At 36.2% G+C, this 24,904-nt stretch overlaps 1 protein-coding gene and 1 long non-coding RNA gene across 3 annotated transcripts; one reads left to right on the top strand and one right to left on the bottom strand.

Annotated features, from left to right (window-relative positions):
- The first annotated feature begins 268 nt into the window (after positions 1–268).
- bsdc1 (BSD domain containing 1) lies at positions 269–16,603 on the top strand. Of its 2 annotated transcripts, none has more exons than XM_082153440.1 (11): positions 269–358; positions 1,439–1,496; positions 11,050–11,166; positions 11,317–11,484; positions 11,699–11,753; positions 12,133–12,248; positions 12,362–12,430; positions 13,619–13,703; positions 13,830–14,246; positions 15,199–15,302; positions 16,049–16,603. In XM_082153440.1, exons 1-11 carry the CDS (start codon positions 348–350, stop codon positions 16,079–16,081), a joined length of 1,233 nt encoding a protein of 410 aa, XP_082009566.1. In that variant the 5' UTR covers positions 269–347; the 3' UTR covers positions 16,082–16,603. The 2 variants fall into 2 exon arrangements, with proteins under 2 accessions (XP_082009566.1, XP_082009567.1); XM_082153441.1 differs by lacking the exons at positions 11,050–11,166; positions 11,317–11,484; positions 11,699–11,753; ... (4 more) ...; positions 15,199–15,302; positions 16,049–16,603 and adding exons at positions 1,881–1,997; positions 2,148–2,315; positions 2,530–2,584; ... (4 more) ...; positions 6,028–6,131; positions 6,873–7,427 and having other exon boundaries at positions 280–358.
- Positions 16,604–16,648: 45 nt separating this feature from the next.
- Positions 16,649–18,083, bottom strand: LOC309486270. Its single transcript, XR_014201432.1, has 2 exons — positions 17,054–18,083; positions 16,649–16,979 (listed from the first exon to the last, which is right to left on the bottom strand). It is a non-coding gene; the product is annotated as an uncharacterized lncRNA (long non-coding RNA).
- Between the last annotated feature and the right edge of the window lie 6,821 nt (positions 18,084–24,904).

Here is a 24,904-nt window from a genome sequence, read left to right as displayed (position 1 = left end):
TTATTTATTTATTTATTTGTTTATTCAAAACCAGTTAGTCTCTTGTAGTGTGTGATTGTTGCTCTTGACGGCCCCTAGAGGCCTTCGGTGTAATGACAGGTGTTTTCGCGTTTCATCACAAATCTTGATCCTTTGCGGTTGCCTTACGCCGCAGTCTTACTAAAAAATATTTTTACATACTAATTCAAACACACGTTCACTTTTTTAACGCAATTTACTGGTTTATATCACTCTTAAAATCATTAGTAAATAATCTTCAATATGTTTAGTGTGGTGTTTATTAATATTATTTTGACGCTTTGGTGAGGTCAGAGTTCAGTTCACACGGATGTCGTCATGCGCTGAAGATGGCAGACGGGTGAGTTTACTGCAGACAAATGTTCACTTTTTTTATTTTAATGCACGATATAATTAATATATTAGCATTTTGCAACAGTAATTTCACTCTGAAGAGTGTATATCCGCGTTAAAGAGGTGTCTGTGTCCTTTGTAAATGATGAGTTTTATTGGCGGATGTGAAATAGGAAGTCGGACGTGTTTGTTTACAAAAATATCACGGAGTCATGAAAGACAAATAACGTTACAGTCATCGTTATTATTGTAATATTCCTGTGAATCTATCCCATATAAACATTTAAATAAAAACATAGATCATGTATATCACAGTAAAATGATGAAACTGAATGGTCAGAGACATTGGAATGAACGCATGTCGCAGATTGTTCCAGAATGATTAAGTCAGACTATTTACACACCTGATTGATCGATTATGAGTCATTCCTATCCTATGCAGGACTTACTGTACCTCAAATATGTCGAAGGTTAAATATTTTTGTTTTAAAGAATTATAATTACATTGGTTAGTTTTCTTGTATATCAGTTTTACTATTAACATAATGGAGAATTGTAAATAACATCAGTATTTTGGTCGCCAGTCACTCACATCCTGTTTATTTTCTTGCCATTGTGTAAATAATCAGGTTTAATTAGAGAAGTTTAAGTGCCTAAGCTTGACCAGAGCATATTTCTATACAGAAACAAGTCAAATCACCTTTATTTATATAGCACTTTACAATACAGATGGTACAATACAAGCAGCTTTACAGTGATAATAGGAAAATAATGCTGTACAGCAGAAAATAGTGTCATATTCCAGCTTACGTTCAGTAATGGTTCACTTTTTGTTGTAAGAAGTTATTAATTTTGTTCATTCATCTACATAAATAAATGGTCTACAGCTGCTCTTGAGAAAACAGGGATGTCATCGTCCAGCTCAGTTCTCATATAATGGTGAAACATGAATCCTTCCTTAAATTACAACACATTCATATCCATTTTTAAGGTTACAGAGTTCTAATGATACTGTATGCCAGGATGTTACCCAAATGTAACACGTCTGATGATTATTTATCATTTGAGTCATGTCTGCTGATTTCAGGGAAGGAGGATGGTGGGGAGGCTGGTTGACCCAGAGCTTCCAGACCGTCAAAGACAAGGTGAGATAAATCCAGACCAGTAATCCAGATCAGTTCCAGTGTGACTTTATGATGATATGGATAATGCTGAAATGTTTTAGGTATCTCTCAATGATGTGTTTTGGAAAAGTTGTTGAAAATCTGCATACATTTCTTATATTCGCTCCCCTCTTGCTTTATTACTGTAGAAAATGTTTATTTATTTATATTTCTGTCTTAATAACCTTACTTCGTTTTAAATCTAAAATGGTTTAATTTATTAAAAATAAATCCCAGATATTTAATATGGAGCCAGATTTCTGGACCCTGTTGTAGATTAAATTAGTTTTAAATCTTACATAAATCTTACATTTGTTTTCTTGTTCAATATTTCATACATGCATATATATTCTGTTTTCTCGACAGTCAGCTGAGGCGTACGAGTTTATCAAACGAGACCTGACAGAATTCTCCAGCGTGGTCCAACATGACACAACATGCTCCATTGTTGCGACAGCGAACGCTGTCAAGAGCAAACTGGCCGTAAGGAAACAATTTTACATTACATCACACCAAAACAATGTTAATTGTATAGTGTTTGGTCTTAAGTGCTTAGAGTAGACATAACATCTCTTTAGTTTAGTTTATGTAGATGTAACCACAGATTATAGGGTTTAAGCTGCTTCTTTTTAGGTTGAAGGTTCATCAGAGGCCACGGAAAAGGTGAAGAAGGGCCTTTCAAATATCCTGGGTGTGATCACAGACACTTTGGCCCCTCCCCAAGACATGACCATCGACTGTGATGTCATCACGCTGGTGGCCACTCCATCAGGCACAACAGAGGTGTATGACAGCGGCAAGGTCAGCAACATTCACAAATATATATATATACTATGTGTGTATGAAGGGACACATGATGGGGTTCATTGTTCTGTCATAGCCATGACAAATATATGCATATCATTTGTTGATTCACTTGCTAAATGGAATCATGTTTTCATGAACTTGTTGATAGAGGACAGTAGAGTGTCAGTATTCCATGATTTTGATTGACATGTACTGGTTTTCCTCTCAGGCTCGACTCTACAGTCTTCAAGCAGACCCTGCTACATACTGCAATGAGCCAGACGGTATGTCTCGTTCTCAAGCAGGGATGTGTGTTGTTCAAGTCCAAGTGTTTGATGTGTATTCCATGTAGGGCTTGGTTAAAAATAAAAAACAATTCTCATTTTGAAGAACTGATATCGATTCTTTAATCCCTAGAAACAATCTTTCTATGCTGTTTTCAGTTGATCAATGAACAAAACTTTGTAGCACCTCCCATCCAATAAATCACAATAAGCTTTGTTACTTCTGATATGAAACAGTCTCAGCTTTCAAATTCTGTTAACATTACAGTGATGTTTCTGATGGGCCCCAATGAATCAATATTAAATTGAATCATATTGCAAGCTTGTGAAACAAATCTAATGGAATTGTGAAATGTGTGCCCTAATTCCATGTATTTTTGTCTTTCCAGGCCCTCCACAACAGTTTGATTCCTGGCTCTCCAGTTTTATTTTAGAAGAGAGGAAGGCAGAGATCTCTGAACTGCTGGTCAACAGTCCTGCCATTAGAGCTCTTTATACTAAAATGGTATGATCATGCTTCATCCTCCTTTAATTTACATTCCTATTGACCATCTGATTTTTATCTGGGCACATTATTCAAGATGTCATTTTTTTGTTACTTTAATCTTTTGATGTCAGGTGCCGGCAGCAGTGGCTCATTCAGAGTTCTGGCAGCGGTACTTCTATAAAGTGTTCCAGTTGGAGCAGGTACAGCAGATCTGTGTCTTGATGAGAATTCAGGATTATGTGCTTATCCGAACACACACAGCTCAGATACTCAAACAACATGATGACATCAGTATTAGTCACATGATACTTACCAGCACAACACTTTCTTTGCTGAGGTTTCATATTTGTTTTAGGTGTGTTATTAAAGACACAGCCAGTCAGTTAAAGATTAACATGGTAGCGCCATCTGCTGATCAGAGTGTGTATCTACAATAGGTTAGCAGTCTGTGTGTAGAGAAGTGGTTCTCAACCTGTTTAATTCAAAGGCCAACACAATAAGCCCCCCGTATTATGGCAAAGATTTTTCCTTTTTAATCAACACAAACTGGGAGTTAAATTAAACATCTGCAATTAATTGTGTGATTACAGAAGTTTCAAGAAATGTATAAAAACAATAGTTGTGGGTATTTTTTTTTTAAAGTAATAGGATTGCATTTTAAAATTTTATTATTTTGCATTGCAGTTAGATTATTTTAATACACAATTTAATCAATCATAAATACAAAAGCAAATAAACTTAATTCATTACAATAATTTTAAGTCATCATTTGGCCTCTAAAAAGTTTGCTAAGGCTTTCTGATTGGTCTAAAAATGCATCTATGCATTGCAATGCATTAATTTTAAGATTTAAAACTACCTAGTCTGTTAAACATTTATTTATTTGCCAAAATACAGCTCAACATTACAAATACAACAAAATACAACTCACATAATCTAGATCTCCAATCGAATTCCAGCATAGTTGTATTTCACAACACATTCTATGATAATAATTATGAATCAAACCAAATAATCAAATCAAATGGATAAACATTTTCTGTTTGTTACTTTTCAGTAATATTGTGTACATGAAGTGGTTGTTTTATTTAAAGGGATAGTTCACTTCAGTTCAAATCTGTCATCATTTACTCACCATTATGAAAATAACTAATTAGTCAATAAAACATTCCAGGGTCTATATCTTCTAGCATTAAAATGTTAATTAATATGTGTCATTATTGTCTGTTATGACCATTTTTTAAAAACAATGTTATTCATTGTATATCGTTGCTGCTTTAGTTGCACAGCTCTCTTTAACATGACTATACTCGTATAATGGCACGATAATTGCACAAAAATATTTTATATATCATAAAATGTGTGTGTGTTTGTAGGATGAGGCTAGGAGGGTAGCGTTGAAGCAGAGAGCGGAGCGCAAGACTTCTGAGAGTCTTGGTTGGGAGGAAGAGGACGAAGAAGGTTTGACTGAATTTTTAGCTAAACCTTTGTGTCCGTTCCAAAACTTTGTGAGGTAGGAAGCTCACAAGGTTTTGCAACAGAGCATTTGTGTTCCTTTATCAGCTTCTTTTCTCTCTCTATCCACAGGTGAGTTTCTTGGGGCCGCGTCTTCATCTCGCTTAGATTTCACCCCCCCGGTGGAAGAGGCACGTGTCCCTGCGGTGACGATAGAGACCCCTGAAAGCTCCTCACCTCCTCAAGTGGCGGTTTCCTCCAGCAACGTAGCATCTGACGTCACCCCCTCCGTAAGCAGTGACAGCGTCAGTTTCCCCACCCAGATCGAGAATCAAGCGGACTCTGTCACCATCAGAGTCACGCAGCTGTCGCCCGCTGATGATGAGGTCTCTCAGAAACTCTCAGAGGCCAGTCTACAGGAGACAGTCCCGGAGGAGCGACCCGCGCAGCGTGAAGAGCCCGCCAGAGAGGATATAGCTCAAGACCTCCGAGTGTTTGAGCTCAACTCGGACAGCGGCAAATCCACACCCTCCAATAATGGCAAAAAAGGTGAGGAAGCCCCCCACAATAATTTGTACTAACTATATAGATCAATAAATACAAAAATACTAGGCCTATATGTTGTTTGCTATATACCATCTGTACACACACAAGACACATCATGCCCATATTCCAGGATGACAATGCCAAGATTCATCAGGCTCAGATTGTGAAAGAATGGTTGTGAGGAGCATGAAGAATAATTTCCACACATGAACTGATGCTCCTCTGAGTCCAGAGCTTAAATTCATTGATAGTGTTTGGGATGTGCTGGAGGAGACTTTACAGAGTGATGGACTCTTGCATTGATAATACAAGATCTTAACAAAAAATGATGCACCTCTTGGTAGAAATAATGTTGTGATGTTATTTTCATGCATTTTTGGTCATGATCTTGTATTGACATGATCTCACTCAAAAATGGTAATTTGTGCAAAATGTTTTTTAACTTATTGTTTAACATTAAAACAACCAGCATAGCAATGTTTTAACATACACTACCGTTACAAATTTTTGTCAGTATGTTTAAAAAAACAAGAAATTCATACTTGTATTCAGCAAGGATGCATCAGATAAAATGACCGTAAAGACATTTATAATGTTACAAAATATTTCTATTTCGTTTTATTTGACAAAGAATCATGAAAAAAATGGATCACCATTTCCACAATAATATTAACTGTTTTCAACATTGATAATAATCAGAAATGTTTCTTGAGCAGCAAATCATCATATTAGAATGATTTCTGAAGGATCATGTGACACTGAAGACTGGAGTAATGATGCTGGAAATTCAGCTTTGATCACAGGAATAAATTACATTTTATAATATATTGAAATAGAAAACAGAAAATAGTTTTTACTGTATTTTTGATCAAGTAAATGCAACATAAGAGATCTTGAAATCTTGTCTTCTTTATTGCTGATATAATGTTTGCACTGTGTGTATTTACACATGTAGGTTCGAGTACAGATGTGAGTGAAGACTGGGAGAAGGATTTTGATCTGGATATGACAGAGGAGGAGGTTCAGATGGCTTTGTCGAAAATAGACGCAACGGAAGAGGTTTGTTCTTTATGATGGTTAACGATAAACTAGAAGTGACGTGGACCCTTATACCGTGTTTAGGAACAATACAGAATAATGATACAGAATAATAAAGAATAGGGCTGGGTGGTATGACGGTATATATCATGGCTACAGTATAAAATATTTTGCTATATCGCGGTATGTAGATATATATGCGCATAGCACAGCACTATTGACACTTTTGTTTTATTACTTTTGTTTAATTTATATTTTCGTTGTTTGTAATTTGCTTTGTTTTTAATAACACAAAAAAAAAAACTAGATTGTGATATATATCATTATTGTGAAATAAAATTTATCATATTGTGAAATTAGATTTTGGTCATATCGCCCACTCCTAATACAGGAATAATATCTATTTTATTTTCTGACCGTGACTGGATGGGCTCAAATTTTTCATTTGAAAGCAATGATATTTCTACAGATCTACACTCCCAAAAACAGTTGAGCGCAAAAATGATTTTTCACATGTACTAGGTGTCTTGTGCATGTGTATGTATGGGCAGTTTGAAGTCATTGACATGTGACACATCAGGATAGATTAGCATGTTCACAGTGTAGTGTGGTCAATATGCATATCTGACCCCCTCCGAATGTTTTCTAAGTGATCCGATAACAAAACACTTATGGTTTCCGCTATCCATTTGTGATGTTCACCGAGATGAATGTTAACACCAGTTATAAATTTGGTTTTCATTATTTTAATCTCTTCACCAGTTGGAAGATGCAGACTGGGAGAACTGGGAGTGAGAATCTGGTGGAGGGGAATTCTGGTCCAAAATCGACACACGAGACGTTGCTGTACCCAAAGTGAACCATGCTTAATGTATTTAACTCCTAGTCTACAGTCACACCTGCTCATTTCACCAGTCCATTGAGCGGGTCTCCTCCTGCGAATGAAATTAACAACATGCTAGCTATACACTCGTCCACCGAGCGGCCATCTGAAGTGTGTTCTCTAATCAGAGCTGGTGAAGGGGTGATCTGTTTTTTGCTCTGGCTCTCCTAAAAATGACCTGCGGTGAAACACTAAGACAGTTCAGAGAAAGCACGTATCGGCTAATGAGGAGAGGTCATCTCGCATTGCCATTTGTACCTGCCGTATATGTACATTAATGTTATTCTTTCTTTGGAGATTTCAGTGGGAGAATGCAAATTAATTGCCAGGGCTCCTGATTAGCTGTAATCGATTAAGCTGTTCATCATTCTTATAGGATTAGAAAATAATCTTTCACATTAAAAAAATATATTTATGTTTCTTTTTTTCTGGCATATAGGTCTCTGGCTTCTTTCTTTTTTTTTTTTTAAGTTAGCTTCTCTTGAAATACTAACACCTTTAATCGTATGCAAGTTATTCTTCTAGCATTGAGAATGGAAATGGAGAGATGCTTCATTCATTCTGCTGATGCTCTATGGCCTTGTTTAGTGTTTGGTGTGGAATGAAAAAAATGTCATGCAAAATTACAACAACAAAAAAAAAAGTTGCTATTTCACTAAATGCACCTGTTGTTTCCTGTGATGTCCACTTTATCTTCCTGTCCTTGTCTCCATCTTCTCGTAATTATAGTCTGAAATAGTAAATGTGATATCTGTGCTCAGAATTTCATCCAGATGGTCATGGGTTACATCAGGGTTTCTCAAACTCGGTCCTAGAGGGCCACTGTCCTGCACAGTTTAGCTCCAACCCTGATCAAACACACCTAGCTAAACCGTGGAGCTAAACTGTGCGGGACAGTGGCCCTCCAGGACCGAGTTTGAGAAACCTTTACTAATTTAAGGATAATTTGTGTTCTCATTTATTTGTCTCTTCAAAAAAACACTGTGTCAATCAATATAGGTTTAAACTGCAGGCCAATATTTTAGGCATCTAGTTTTAAGGTGAGGCTCATCTTTAGGGGAACACAACCTCCAGACTGACTATCATTAGAACATCTTGCATGCTGCATATCTACAGTGTTTCTCTAGACCTTTAACTTCAATTATAATCTGCTGGCATTATTTGAAAACGGGTCTCAAACTGTCAATACTTTTTACAATTATATTGTCCTCTATTTTTCCAATGAACATCACCATTAAAAGCAATATCATGCAAATTGGTGATTTGTTTTAATAGCTGTTTTTTTTTTTTTTATATATATATTGCACATGCTATAAGTTTAGAACACTTGGCATATAGCACACAACTCATATGCACTACTTTTATAATACTTATGATTTTGGATACTGTTTTGGAGCTTGACAGCTCCAGTCTCCATTAATTGTAATTGCATGGAAAAAATGACTAAACATTTTTTTGGGCTAAATGTTTGTTAAAGATGACCTATAACAGATTAATTAATGATGTGCCATAGTTGTTATATTTTATACCTGTCCGGGATGGTTTTCGCGGGAAATGTTGCACATACGTCACTCGCCCGTGCATGTCTGGTCATATGCGAAAATAGAGAATTTCTCCAGCTATTTTGACGAGTCCAGACAGAAGAGAGAGCTGACAAAAAGACAACAGAGCTCGTAATAAAACCAGAATCAACTTGGCTTGGCGTTTTTAAAGATGACTTCAATTGAGGGGTTTGAAAGGCTGTAAAAGTGACACGAAGACACGTTTTTATTCCTCAACAGGTGAGGAGGTATTTCACTGAACTGATAAACTGCTCTTGCATTTTCTGTAAAAACAAGATGATCTTAATGTATCTTCAGGAGAAGCATTCACTTTTAAAAAGTTAATTACACAATTAAAATATACACCTCATAATTTCAGACCAGGGCCGTGCACAGACATTTTGAGGGGCAGTGGCTTAAACCAAAAAATGGGGCACTATAAGGAGTTTAAATGAGGCAGTATCATCTTAATATAGAAAATTAAAAACAACTCTTTTATATGGGCAACAAGATTACAATTAGGATTTAGTGCAAAATCAATTTATGTTGTTATAATTACTCTTCCAATTAAATAATTCAATGTCAATGCCAGTTTAACTGTCTGATGCTCAGTGGGCTCTCACTCTCTGAGCTGCCTCGTCCTATGGAAGTAGTATAGACATTTAATTTAATATTATACAGTTAAAGTATAAATTGAAATGATATACACTATACAGGTTACAACAGTTATAAAGTCACACCGGGGTAAAATGCGCATTTGACTTAATTCTCTTTTATACCACTCAATGGCACAAATTCTGCTCAGCACTTTTTTTCATAAACGCTTTTGATGATGGACTTGGAAATTTGGCTGATCATTGACTTGATCAAAGTTGATTCTGTGCTAATTTAATCTACTATTTTATATATTTTTTAATGTTTTAGACTTATGTAGCAATTTAAATACAAAGATCTCAAGAATCTTGTTTCTGTATTTTTTAAATGAAAATTATGACAGATAGCCTATATTTCTTGAACAAACATTTATTATTTAATTTATCAAAATAACTCCAAAATTTTTATAAACTTTGCTAAAGTGATTGGTTTGAACAAGTATCAACTTAGACATTATTAAAAGCATATTCATTTGTGTACCTCCTTGCCACCTCATACATTAATACGATTTTTAAACAAACCACCTTTCTGATTTATTTTCACACAAAATCTGTTGCTCCATCAATTTTCAAACATATATTCTGCAATCATACACTGGGAGTAGTGAAAATTAGAATTCTTGTTCAATCAAATTATTTAACCTGATCTAATCTAATATAAATAACACTAATAAATAAATCACGAATAAATAAATAACATTTTCTGTTGTCTGCCGATTTTGTAGACAAAAAAACAATGCCTTCACAAAATTAGAAGAACAGAGTGAGAAAGAGCAAAGACAAAGCCTATTCAACATTGCAAAAATTGAATCAAAGTTCTAGAAAGCCAGAGGGTAAATCATGTATAGAATATTTAGCAGACAGTTTTTCACACTTTAACTCCTGTAAATATATTTCCCATTATAATCAGTTGCCTTAGTTGATATACTAGTATCTATCTATAACATACATCATATTTATAATATTTTAATGAGACCATATTAACATTATACATAATAAAAAGGTAATATACTATATTATCTAAATGTGTTATAATCTAAACGAATAGTAGCCTACCTTAGCATAGTAGGTTACAAGGGGGGCTAACGGCACGAAACACATTTGCTTTTCTTCCAAGAACATGGATGTTGCACGAGTTGTTATTTGAAGACCAGGAGCAAAACATTTTGCGACAGAAATACAAAAACATATTACCAAAATACTAATTTTGTGGATCGACTACTGTCTGTAATGTGGATTGTAATTTTTAATCGACCCGCCCACAGAAATGACTGGGCCCCTGAAAAGGTCCAGTGAATGGGCCCTCCCCAAATCTGCTATAGGCTACTCATATCATGCGTGTGCTCTCTCTCTCTCTCTCCTACATTAACACATACATTTAACTGAGAGAGACTCAGGGGTGGGTATGCAGCAACAATTTTATACTTGAAAGAGTATATTTATATACTTCACATTAAAGATGTGATTGGGCCAGCCCAGTGACCATCAAGAAAAGAACCAATGGGCCGCTGATACGCGTTTCATGGGCCGGTGTGTCAGAAAAAAAAGACTAACGCTGACTTTTTTTGACCAATGCATTACACCGCCAGTAACCCAGCGCCGCCGATTAAGCAAAACAAAACTAAACAAATGTACAGTTTTATGGGCCGTTATGACAAAAAAAGAAAAAAAGTATGAGCTGCATCGGCCCAAAAAGCACGTCGGCCCACTGGGAATCTCCCGGTAGTCCCGATGGCCAGTAGCCTACATGCCTGGACGTCACACTTTAAATCCTACCTGTTGCCTTTCACCATCCACTTATTTAGCTGCTGTTTTCTTGTTCAATATTTCATACATGCATATATATTCTGTTTTCTCGACAGTCAGCTGAGGCGTATGAGTTTATCAAACGAGACCTGACAGAATTCTCCAGCGTGGTCCAACATGACACAACATGCTCCATTGTTGCGACAGCGAACGCTGTCAAGAGCAAACTGGCCGTAAGGAAACAATTTGACATTACATCACACCAAAACAATGTTAATTGTATAGTGTTTGGTCTTAAGTGCTAAGAGTAGACATAACATCTCTTTAGTTTAGTTTATGTAGATGTAACCACAGATTATAGGGTTTAAGCTGCTTCTTTTTAGGTTGAAGGTTCATCAGAGGCCACGGAAAAGGTGAAGAAGGGCCTTTCAAATATCCTGGGTGTGATCACAGACACTTTGGCCCCTCCCCAAGACATGACCATCGACTGTGATGTCATCACGCTGGTGGCCACTCCATCAGGCACAACAGAGGTGTATGACAGCGGCAAGGTCAGCAACATTCACAAATATATATATATACTATGTGTGTATGAAGGGACACATGATGGGGTTCATTGTTCAGTCATAGCCATGACAAATATATGCATATCATTTGTTGATTCACTTGCTAAATGGAATCATGTTTTCATGAACTTGTTGATAGAGGACAGTAGAGTGTCAGTATTCCATGATTTTGATTGACATGTACTGGTTTTCATCTCAGGCTCGACTCTACAGTCTTCAAGCAGACCCTGCTACATACTGCAATGAGCCAGACGGTATGTCTCGTTCTCAAGCAGGGATGTGTGTTGTTCAAGTCCAAGTGTTTGATGTGTATTCCAAGTAGGGCTTGGTTAAAATATCGATTTCTCAATTTTAATCGATTCTCATTTTGAAGAACCGATATCGATTCTTAACCCATGAATCAATCTTTCTATGCTGTTTTCAGTTGATCAATGAACAAAACTTTGTAGCACCTCCCATCCAATAAATCGCAATGAGCTTGAAACAGTCTCAGCTTTCAAATTCTGTTAACATTACAGTGATGTTTCTGCCCAATGAATCAATATTGAATCAAATCATATTGCAAGCTTGTGAAACAAATCTAATGGAATTGTGAATTTTGTGCCCTAATTCCATGTATTTTTGTCTTTCCAGGCCCTCCACAACAGTTTGATTCCTGGCTCTCCAGTTTCATTTTAGAAGAGAGGAAGGCAGAGATCTCTGAACTGCTGGTCAACAGTCCTGCCATTAGAGCTCTTTATACTAAAATGGTATGATCATGCTTCATCCTCCTTTAATTTACATTCCTATTGACCATCTGATTTTTATCTGGGCACATTATTCAAGATGTCATTTTTTTGTTACTTTAATCTTTTGATGTCAGGTGCCGGCAGCAGTGGCTCATTCAGAGTTCTGGCAGCGGTACTTCTATAAAGTGTTCCAGTTGGAGCAGGTACAGCAGATCTGTGTCTTGATGAGAATTCAGGATTATGTGCTTATCCGAACACACACAGCTCAGATACTCAAACAACATGATGACATCAGTATTAGTCACATGATACTTACCAGCACAACACTTTCTTTGCTGAGGTTTCATATTTGTTTTAGGTGTGTTATTAAAGACACAGCCAGTCAGTTAAAGATTAACATGGTAGCGCCATCTGCTGATCAGAGTGTGTATCTACAATAGATTAGCAGTCTGTGTGTAGAGAAGTGGTTCTCAACCTGTTTAATTCAAAGGCCAACACAATAAGCCCCCCGTATTATGGCAAAGATTTTCCTTTTTCAACACAAACTGGGAGATAAATTAAGCAACTGTAATTAATTGTGTGATTACAGAAGTTTCAAGAACTGTATAAAAACAATAGTTGTTGTGGGTATTTTTTAAAAAAGTAATAGGATTGCAGTTTAAAATGTTATTCTTTTGCATTGCAGTTAGATTATTTTAATACACAGTTTAATCAATCATAAATACATAAGCTAACAAACTTAATTCATTACAATAATTTTAAGTCATCATTTGGCCTCTCTGATGAACAAGGCCTTCTGATTGGTCTAAAAATGCATCTATGCATTGCAATGCATTTATTTTAGGATTTAATACTAACTAGTCTGTTAAACATTTATTTATTTGCCAAAATACAGCTCAACATTATACAACAAATCACATATTTTCAGTTGTAAAAATCCACCAAATCTAGATCCCCAATCAAATTCCAGTATAGTTGTATTTCACAACACATTTTATGAAAATAATTATGAATCAAACCAAATAATCAAATCAAATTGATAAACATTTTCTGTTTGTTAATTTTCAGTAATATTGTGTACATTAAGTGGTTGTTTTATTTAAAGGGACAGTTCACTTATAAATAAAAATCTGTCATCATTTACTCACCATTATGAAAATAACTTATTAGTCAATAAAACATTCCAGGGTCTATATCTTCTAGCATTAAAATGTTAATTAACATGTGTCATTATTGTCTATGTTATGACCATTTTTTAAAAACAATGTTATTCATTGTATATCGTTGCTGCTTTAGTTGCACAGCTCTCTTTAACATGACTATACTCGTATAATGGCACGATAATTGCACAAAAATATTTTATATATCATAAAATGTGTGTGTGTTTGTAGGATGAGGCTAGGAGGGTAGCGTTGAAGCAGAGAGCGGAGCGCAAGACTTCTGAGAGTCTTGGTTGGGAGGAAGAGGACGAAGAAGGTTTGACTGAATTTTTAGCTAAACCTTTGTGTCCGTTCCAAAACTTTGTGAGGTAGGAAGCTCACAAGGTTTTGCAACAGAGCATTTGTGTTCCTTTATCAGCTTCTTTTCTCTTTCTATCCACAGGTGAGTTTCTTGGGGCCGCGTCTTCATCTCGCTTAGATTTCACCCCCCCGGTGGAAGAGGCACGTGTCCCTGCGGTGACGATAGAGACCCCTGAAAGCTCCTCACCTCCTCAAGTGGCGGTTTCCTCCAGCAACGTAGCATCTGACGTCACCCCCTCCGTAAGCAGTGACAGCGTCAGTTTCCCCACCCAGATCGAGAATCAAGCGGACTCTGTCACCATCAGAGTCACGCAGCTGTCGCCCGCTGATGATGAGGTCTCTCAGAAACTCTCAGAGGCCAGTCTACAGGAGACAGTCCCGGAGGAGCGACCCGCGCAGCGTGAAGAGCCCGCCAGAGAGGATATAGCTCAAGACCTCCGAGTGTTTGAGCTCAACTCGGACAGCGGCAAATCCACACCCTCCAATAATGGCAAAAAAGGTGAGGAAGCCCCCCACAATAATTTGTACTAACTATATAGATCAATAAATACAAAAATACTAGGCCTATATGTTGTTTGCTATATACCATCTGTACACACACAAGACACATCATGCCCATATTCCAGGATGACAATGCCAAGATTCATCAGGCTCAGATTGTGAAAGAATGGTTGTGAGGAGCATGAAGAATAATTTCCACACATGAACTGATGCTCCTCTGAGTCCAGAGCTTAAATTCATTGATAGTGTTTGGGATGTGCTGGAGGAGACTTTACAGAGTGATGGACTCTTGCATTGATAATACAAGATCTTAACAAATAATGATGCACCTCTTGGTAGAAATAATGTTGTGATGTTATTTTCATGCATTTTTGGTCATGATCTTGTATTGACATGATCTCACTCAAAAATGGTAATTTGTGCAAAATGTTTTTTAACTTATTGTTTAACATTAAAACAACCAGCATAGCAATGTTTTAACATACACTACCGTTACAAATTTTTGTCAGTATGTTTAAAAAAACAAGAAATTCATACTTGTATTCAGCAAGGATGCATCAGATAAAATGACCGTAAAGACATTTATAATGTTACAAAATATTTCTATTTCGTTTTATTTGACAAAGAATCATGAAAAAAATGGATCACCATTTCCACAATAATATTAACTGTTTTCAACATTGATAATAATCAGAAATGTTTCTTGAGCAGCAAATCATCATATTAGAATGATTTCTGAAGGATCATGTGACACTGAAGACTGGAGTAATGATGCTGGAAATTCAGCTTTGATCACAGGAATAAATTACATTTTATAATATATTGAAATAGAAAACAGAAAATAGTTTTTACTGTATTTTTGATCAAGTAAATGCAACATAAGAGATCTTGAAATCTTGTCTTCTTTATTGCTGATATAATGTTTGCACTGTGTGTATTTACACATGTAGGTTCGAGTACAGATGTGAGTGAAGACTGGGAGAAGGATTTTGATCTGGATATGACAGAGGAGGAGGTTCAGATGGCTTTGTCGAAAATAGACGCAACGGAAGAGGTTTGTTCTTTATGATGGTTAATGATAAACTAGAAGTGACGTGGACCCTTATACCGTGTTTAGGAACAATACAGAATAATGATACAGAATAATAAAGAATAGGGCTGGGTGGTATGACGGTATATATCATGGCTACAGTATAAAATATTTTGCTATATCGCGGTATGTAGATATATATGCGCATAGCACAGCACTATTGACACTTTTGTTTTATTACTTTTGTTTAATTTATATTTTTGTTGTTTGTAATTTGCTTTGTTTTTAATAACAACACACAAAAAAAAAAACTAGATTGTGATATATATCATTATTGTGAAATAAAATTTCTCATATTGTGAAATTAGATTTTGGTCATATCGCCCACTCCTAATACAGGAATAATATCTGTTTTATTTTCTGACCGTGACTGGATGGGCTCAAATTTTTCATTTGAAAGCAATGATATTTCTACAGATCTACACTCCCAAAAACAGTTGAGCGCAAAAATGATTTTTCACATGTACTAGGTGTCTTGTGCATGTGTATGTATGGGCAGTTCGAAGTCATTGACATGTGACACATCAGGATAGATTAGCATGTTCACAGTGTAGTGTGGTCAATATGCATATCTGACCCCCTCCGAATGTTTTCTAAGTGATCCGATAACAAAACACTTATGGTTTCCGCTATCCATTTGTGATGTTCACTGAGCTGAATGTTAACACCAGTTATAAATTTGGTTTTCATTATTTTAATCTCTTCACCAGTTGGAAGATGCAGACTGGGAGAACTGGGAGTGAGAATCTGGTGGAGGGGAATTCTGGTCCAAAATCGACACACGAGACGTTGCTGTACCCAAAGTGAACCATGCTTAATGTATTTAACTCCTAGTCTACAGTCACACCTGCTCATTTCACCAGTCCATTGAGCGGGTCTCCTCCTGCGAATGAAATTAACAACATGCTAGCTATACACTCGTCCACCGAGCGGCCATCTGAAGTGTGTTCTCTAATCAGAGCTGGTGAAGGGGTGATCTGTTTTTTGCTCTGGCTCTCCTAAAAATGACCTGCGGTGAAACACTAAGACAGTTCAGAGAAAGCACGTATCGGCTAATGAGGAGAGGTCATCTCGCATTGCCATTTGTACCTGCCGTATATGTACATTAATGTTATTCTTTCTTTGGAGATTTCAGTGGGAGAATGCAAATTAATTGCCAGGGCTCCTGATTAGCTGTAATCGATTAAGCTGTTCATCATTCTTATAGGATTAGAAAATAATCTTTCACATTAAAAAAATATATTTATGTTTCTTTTTTTCTGGCATATAGGTCTCTGGCTTCTTTCTTTTTTTTTTTTTTTGTTAGCTTCTCTTGAAATACTAACACCTTTAATCGTATGCAAGTTATTCTTCTAGCATTGAGAATGGAAATGGAGAGATGCTTCATTCATTCTGCTGATGCTCTATGGCCTTGTTTAGTGTTTGGTGTGGAATGAAAAAAATGTCATGCAAAATTACAACAAAAAAAAAAAAGTTGCTATTTCACTAAATGCACCTGTTGTTTCCTGTGATGTCCACTTTATCTTCCTGTCCTTGTCTCCATCTTCTCGTAATTATAGTCTGAAATAGTAAATGTGATATCTGTGCTCAGAATTTCATCCAGATGGTCATGGGTTACATCAGGGTTTCTCAAACTCGGTCCTGGAGGGCCACTGTCCTGCACAGTTTAGCTCCAACCCTGATCAAACACACCTGGCTAAACCGTGGAGCTAAACTGTGCGGGACAGTGGCCCTCCAGGACCGAGTTTGAGAAACCTTTACTAATTTAAGGATAATTTGTGTTCTCATTTATTTGTCACTTAAAAAAAACACTGTGTCAATCAATATAGGTTTAAACTGCAGGCCAATATTTTAGGCGTCTAGTTTTAAGGTGAGGCTCATCTTTACGGGAATACAACCTCCAGACTGACTATCATTAGAACATCTTGCATGCTGCATATCTACAGTGTTTCTCTAGACCTTTACTTCAATTATAATCTGCTGGCATTATTTGAAAACGGGTCTCAAACTGTCAATACTTTTTACAATTATATTGTCCTCTATTTTTCCAATGAACATCACCATTAAAAGCAATATCATGCAAATTGGTGATTTGTTTTAATAGCTGTTTTTTTTTTTTTTTATATATATTGCACATGCTATAAGTTTAGAACACTTGGCATATAGCACACAACTCATATGCACTACTTTTATAATACTTATGATTTTGGATACTGTTTTGGAGCTTGACAGCTCCAGTCTCCATTAATTGTAATTGCATGGAAAAAATGACTAAACATTTTTTTGGGCTAAATGTTTGTTAAAGATGACCTATAACAGATTAATTAATGATGTGCCATAGTTGTTATATTTTATACCTGTCCGGGATGGTTTTCGCGGGAAATGTTGCACATACGTCACTCGCCCGTGCATGTCTGGTCATATGCGAAAATAGAGAATTTCTCCAGCTATTTTGACGAGTCCAGACAGAAGAGAGAGCTGACAAAAAGACAACAGAGCTCGTAATAAAACCAGAATCAACTTGGCTTGGCGTTTTTAAAGATGACTTCAATTGAGGGGTTTGAAAGGCTGTAAAAGTGACACGAAGACACGTTTTTATTCCTCAACAGGTGAGGAGGTATTTCACTGAACTGATAGACTGCTCTTGCATTTTCTGTAAAAACAAGATGATCTTAATGTATCTTCAGGAGAAGCATTCACTTTTAAAAAGTTAATTACACAATTAAAATATACACCTCATAATTTCAGCCAGGGCCGTGCAAAGACATTTTGAGGGGCAGTGGCTTAAACCAAAAAATGGGGCACTATAAGGAGTTTAAATGAGGCAGTATCATCTTAATATAGAAAATTAAAAACAACTCTTTTATATGGGCAACAAGATTACAATTAGGATTTAGTGCAAAATCAATTTATGTTGTTATAATTACTCTTCCAATTAAATAATTCAATGTCAATGCCAGTTTAACTGTCTGATGCTCAGTGGGCTCTCACTCTCTGAGCTGCCTCGTCCTATGGAAGTAGTATAGACATTTAATTTAATATTATACAGTTAAAGTATAAATTGAAATGATATACATAAAGTCACACCGGGGTAAAATGCGCATTTGACTTAATTCACTTTTATACCACTCAATGGCACAAATTCTGCTCAGCACTTTTTTTCATAAACGCTTTTGATGATGGACTTGGAAATTTGGCTGATCATTGACTTGATCAAAGTTGATTCTGTGCTAATTTAATCTACTATTTTATATATTTTTTAATGTTTTAGACTTATGTAGCAATTTAAATACAAAGATCTCAAGAATCTTGTTTCTGTATTTTTTAAATGAAAATTATGACAGATAGCCTATATTTATTGAACAAACATTTATTATTTAATTTATCAAAATAACTCCAAAATTTTTATAAACTTTGCTAAAGTGATTGGTTTGAACAAGTATCAACTTAGACATTGTTAAAAGCATATTAATTTGTGTACCTCCTTGCCACCTCATACATTAATACGATTTTTAAACAAACCACCTTTCTGATTTATTTTCACACAAAATCTGTTGCTCCATCAATTTTCAAACATATGTTCTGCAATCATACACTGGGAGTAGTGAAAATTAGAATTCTTGTTCAATCAAATTATTTAACCTGATCTAATCTAATATAAATAACACTAATAAATAAATCACGAATAAATAAATAACATTTTCTGTTGTCTGCCGATTTTGTAGACAAAAAAACAATGCCTTCACAAAATTAGAAGAACAGAGTGAGAAAGAGCAAAGACAAAGCCTATTCAACATTGCAAAAATTGAATCAAAGTTCTAGAAAGCCAGAGGGTAAATCATGTATAGAATATTTAGCAGACAGTTTTTCACACTTTAACTCCTGTAAATATATTTCCCATTATAATCAGTTGCCTTAGTTGATATACTAGTATCTATCTATAACATACATCATATTTATAATATTTTAATGAGACCATATTAACATTATACATAATAAAAAGGTAATATACTATATTATCTAAATGTGTTATAATCTAAATGAATAGTAGCCTACCTTAGCATAGTAGGTTACAAGGGGGGCTAACGGCACGAAACACATTTGCTTTTCTTCCAAGAACATGGATGTTGCACGAGTTGTTATTTGAAGACCAGGAGCAAAACATTTTGCGACAGAAATACAAAAACATATTACCAAAATACTAATTTTGTGGATCGACTACTGTCTGTAATGTGGATTGTAATTTTTAATCGACCCGCCCACAGAAATGACTGGGCCCCTGAAAAGGTCCAGTGAATGGGCCCTCCCCAAATCTGCTATAGGCTACTCATATCATGCGTGTGCTCTCTCTCTCTCTCTCTCTCCTACATTAACACATACATTTAACTGAGAGAGACTCAGGGGTGGGTGTGCAGCAACAATTTTATACTTGAAAGAGTATATTTATATACTTCACATTAAAGATGTGATTGGGCCAGCCCAGTGATCATCAAGAAAAGAACCAATGGGCCGCTGATACGCGTTTCATGGGCCGGTGTGTCAGAAAAAAAAAAACTAACGCTGACTTTTTTTGACCAATGCATTACACCGCCAGTAACCCAGCGCCGCCGATTAAGCAAAACAAAACTAAACAAATGTACAGTTTTATGGGCCGTTATGACAAAAAAAGAAAAAAAGTATGAGATGCATCGGCCTTTTTCTATTTGAGATGCATTTTTCTATTTTTAGCCCCCGACAGCTTTTTTGCTTTATCCATCTTTTTCGACGACAACTCACTACTCGTTCCTGCTGCTCGCTCAGCGCTCACGGCGCCCGCGCCCGCTCGCCAGCCTGCTCAGACCATTTTCAGGAAAGGGGTGTTTCATTATGACACAGGCTATATTTTACTCGAGCAAAATTACATAAAATGCATTTTTTTTTCTCACTTTCAACAATTAATGTTGCTATTTTGGTTCAAAATAAAATATGGTAACCGTTGCTTATATTTAGGATGAACATAATTATAGCTGGACTGCATGGGGCCCCCCCTAGCGGCTGGGCCCCAGAAAACGTTCCCCTTTATCCCCCCTGATGGACGGCCCTGCCTGTGAATGGGACGACATTCTATTCTGAAACTGTCGTCGGAGAGCGGGCACATGCTTGTCGACGAGTGACGCTGCGGAGCGAGCAGGAAAACATGGAGCGGATGAGCGGAATCAGTGGATCTTTAGCGGAGCGATAACAGAACGTTTTTATGGGAATCTTCTGGAGGGTTAGGGAGGGGGGCGAGAGGGGCACCTCAGCTGATGAGGGCAGAAGGGCAGTGGCTCTAGCCACCGGGCCACCCCCCTGTGCACGGCCCTGATTTCAGTCATTTTAATCAACGCATCAGACTTCGGTGGCATAGGACACATTTTAAATGCATTTTAACATTAGTCAACTAGCCTACCTTAGGTAACAACATGAACTAAGAATTAACAATAATGAGCAATAATTCTTCAGCATTTATTAATCCTAGTTATATTATTTTTAACATTTGTTATTAAAATTTTAAAGGTTCTATATTATGTTAACATTAGTTAATGCACTGAATTAACATGAACAAACAATGAACAGCCATATTTTTTTTAACTGACATTAACAAAGATTAATAAATACTGTAACAAATGTATTGCTCGTTGTTATTTCATGTTAACTAATGAACCTTTTAAATATAGTCTAACTTTAAACATGGTAGTTTCTCTTGAGGACGGCAGATGGCAGACGTGAGCCAAATCTGTGAATTAAAACCACTGGTTTTGGCATGTAGAACACAGAGCAGTGCTACCCTTTATCCCAAACAAACAGCTTTGTAGTCATTTTTGGAAGGGATATTAATATTTTTTTCCATTTTCTTTTGAAGTTATGGCGTGGTGGTTGATATGGTTAATTTAGCTCAGTTTCTGGGTTTACAGATATTTGTGTTACTGTAAGGAGTGTTTAGCTTTCTCTGTGGCTCTTGTGTTTCTGCAGCTTCATATACTGTATGCTTTATACATGTAAAGATGTACAGTACTAAAATTGCCGCATACAGTCATCTCAGAAATGGTTATTTTGCATTTTTAATCTAATTTTGTGTAAAGCTCTCTTAACTTTTGGCAGTCTGAAAGAATGTCAAGAAAGAGATAAAAAAATAGAGAATAGCAGTTAACTGTCTAGTTGAACGCAATGCATTGTGGGATACTGTTCTGAGCCGTGTGCAAATACTAGTGCTATCAATTCTGTGAGCTACGTTTGAGTGTTTTAAAAGTCCATGAATGTTGGTCAAAAGCTTAAAAATATGAAGTTTACAAAAGACTGTGATTATATATCAGACTGGTTTGGTATCTACACATAAGTGGTTCAAGCTGAATTCATTTCAGGAGGTTTAGAGCAAACCAGTGTTGAAGAAACATCTATACAGTGTTGCCTTTCAAGATCCTAAGAAATGTTTGAGTTTTGAGTAAGTTAGATTTAGTTTTTGAGCAGTTGTGAGTCGGAGAGATATTGAAACAGAGAAAGAAACGGAAAGAGGCGTGTCGGCTCATTATCCCATTCCTATACATTTAACCAAGCCAATTAAAAATAATGAAATTCTTAATGAACTCTCCTCATCACTCTTTAACTTTCCTGTCAGTCTAAAACCCTTTCAATTACTTTAGGCTCCTTCAGCCTTTCACTCGTGTGTTTAACCTGAAGAGTCCTTCACTGTTTCACACACACACACACACACACACACACACACACACACACACACACACACACACACACACACACACACACACACACACACACACACACACACACACACACACACACACACACACACACACACACACACACACACTCTCACACACACACACACACACACACACACACACACACACACACACACACACACACACACACACACACACACACACACACACACACACACACACACACACACCTGATCGCTCTTCAGATGGTGAGTCTGTGAAGTGTTTCTGTCTGAATGCTGCTGATGTTGGCCTGTTTTTGTTCTTTTAGTTGGGACACTTCACATCTCCCAGCATGCACTACTGTAGGAGGGTTTATCAAAGAAATGCGAGTCTCCAAGACCTATGGGTATTGCTCTCTATTTTCACTTTACTCCGTGTTCCTGTGATTTGTAAAAAACATAAAGCAGTCCTGCCTGCAATATATCTGTATAGCGTTAATATGATGCTAAATTAACAACGTAATACTCATATAATATGCAAATGTTGGGTTACATTTTTGGTTTTATTGAACTGTATCAATACTTGAATGACAAAAAAGTACATTTCTCTTCATATTGGATTTTTTTTTTTTTTTTTGAGCTTGTTGCAAAAATATGGAAGCCCATTTCTGCCACTTCAGGGAAAAAACATGTTCATACATGGTCAATCATAATTATGGCATAAAAAGCGATCATTTTGACATGAACTACAAACAAAGTTGGAATGATGGCATTCTAAGTCGTTATTATAAGATAAGTCAAAATAATGAGATAAAAAGTCATAAATATGACAAAATGAAACATTTCATAATTAGGACTGTCAATTTCAACTTATATCATAAATATGACTTAGTTTCTCAATTTTGACATCATTGTCATTTAAGTCGGAAGGATGGGATTCTAAGTCATAATTCTAAGTTAAAAAGTCAAAATAATATGATAACTATAAATATGACAAAAATAGTTAATAGTTTCTCAGGATTTTGACATTAAAGTCATTTATGAGATAGAATCATAATAAGTCATAATTATAAGATAAAAGTCAAAATAATTAAATATAAAGAAATAAATGACAAAACATAAACTTCTCTTAATTAAGACTAATTATGACTGTCAATTTCAACTTTTTATGTCATAAACTTTTTACAAAATAATGAGATAAGTCATAAATATGACAACATTTTTATAAATTGACATTATTATGACTAATTATGACTTTTTGTCAATTTCTTTTCAATTGTATGACTTAGTTTCTCATGATTTTGACTTTTGTGATGTTATAATGATTTAACAAAGCATGATTTTTTTTTATAGGGCAATATTAGAAGGCAAGATAATCAGCCACTATGAGATCTAATATGTGCAGAAGGAGGTGCATTAACGTTTCAAATGACATCAAGTGATGGTATTTAACAAATGTAGAAAGCTGACTATGCTCAGTAATTGAGCTCTGACTGCAGTGGCACACACTTCTGCTCTACATCACGTTGGGTTTGCAGTGCAGTGGTTGGCATCTTCTTCTTCTGTATTTAATTGACCTGCCACGCCAGTGCCAGTGTTTGCTTTAGGTATAATGAGTGTGTGGTAGAAAACGTGGCAGAGATGTGTGTTTGTGTGGCCTGGCAACGCTGAGACTAAATCTCTAGAGCTCGCAGAGGGCAGCCTGTGATTTTCTCCATCGGTTTGGCATCACTTATGCAATGTTGTCATTACGTGAATTACGTTTTTAGCTCCTGTTGCTGTTTAGATGTCAAATGCACTTCTCACAACTTCAGTTTGAAATCTCATGAGGGAACTGATGCATTTACTTGTGATTGACTCATGCAAGCAAACATAATCTTTCCTTTTTTTTGGTTGAAATTGCTCATTGTAAGTGCAATATCTTGGCTATAAAAAGATTATCCAGTAATCACAAATGAATTGTGGGAGCCCTGTTTTTAGCTCACAGCTTCAGTCACTAACTAGTCTGGTCTCCCTCCAGGTGGTCCGTGTTCTTATTATCGAGAGAGAAAAAAAGAAGAAAAAAGCTCCAAACTGGGAGGCACTATAGCCAGACCCTCGGATAAGACTGGGAGGACGGTTGCCATGGAAACAATGTTCCTCGTCTTTATTCCGATTTGCGTAATCTGTATTCCTGAGACAGACTGTAGAATTGAGCCGTGCCTCCCTTTCTCTGCTCTGTCAGTAATGGAGTGGTACAAGCTTTTTATTGCCATATTGAAGCTGTTTTTATTGCCATCTGATTGGGCTCAAGATTTCTTAAAGTCCCCCTGTGGCGAAAATCAAGCTTTTATTGTTGTTTTATGTCTATGTGGTGTTTTTAATATGCTTTAAGACAAACCATGTGCAAATTCATTAGTCAACACAACATTTCTGAGTATTTTCTCTTTAAAACTGCAGTGAACCAAAGACAGACTCAAAAACACGGTTTGAAATCGCTGGTGTTTCTGACGTCACAAACTACCTTGTAACCAATCAGATCAACGTGTGATCGTCGACGAGTGGAGTGAGTGGAGGCGGGGCTCATTTGCATATTCATAGAACTGCGTATACTAAATGAGGCAAGAGTTGTTTTTCCTGTGGTTTTGACCCTTTGTCTGTTATATGGATTACGATCGGTGATTATCCTTAATTACCCTCATTTTATGAGTTTAGATTTAATTAAAAAAATTTATCATTTTATGAATGAAACAGCTTGTAAACATACTTTATCACCAGAAAAAAATGAAATAACCCGTTTAACATAAAAAATATTATGCAGTCATTTAAGACATTTCTCCTTAGAAACTAGTTCTATATTGAACCACACTAAACTTTTTGTTAGCCAGAA

Source organism: Leuciscus leuciscus (assembly GCF_965113295.1).
Source record: "Leuciscus leuciscus genome assembly, chromosome: 22".
NCBI classification, from domain to species: Eukaryota; Metazoa; Chordata; class Actinopteri; order Cypriniformes; family Leuciscidae; genus Leuciscus; species Leuciscus leuciscus.
This window is presented reverse-complemented; position numbering and strand designations above follow the sequence as displayed.

Coding starts and splice junctions, on each gene's coding strand:
- bsdc1 (XM_082153440.1), top strand. Junction 12,431..13,618: donor AAGTGTTCCAGTTGGAGCAG/GTACAGCAGATC, acceptor GTGTGTTTGTAG/GATGAGGCTAGGAGGGTAGC. Junction 15,303..16,048: donor AAATAGACGCAACGGAAGAG/GTTTGTTCTTTA, acceptor TCTCTTCACCAG/TTGGAAGATGCAGACTGGGA.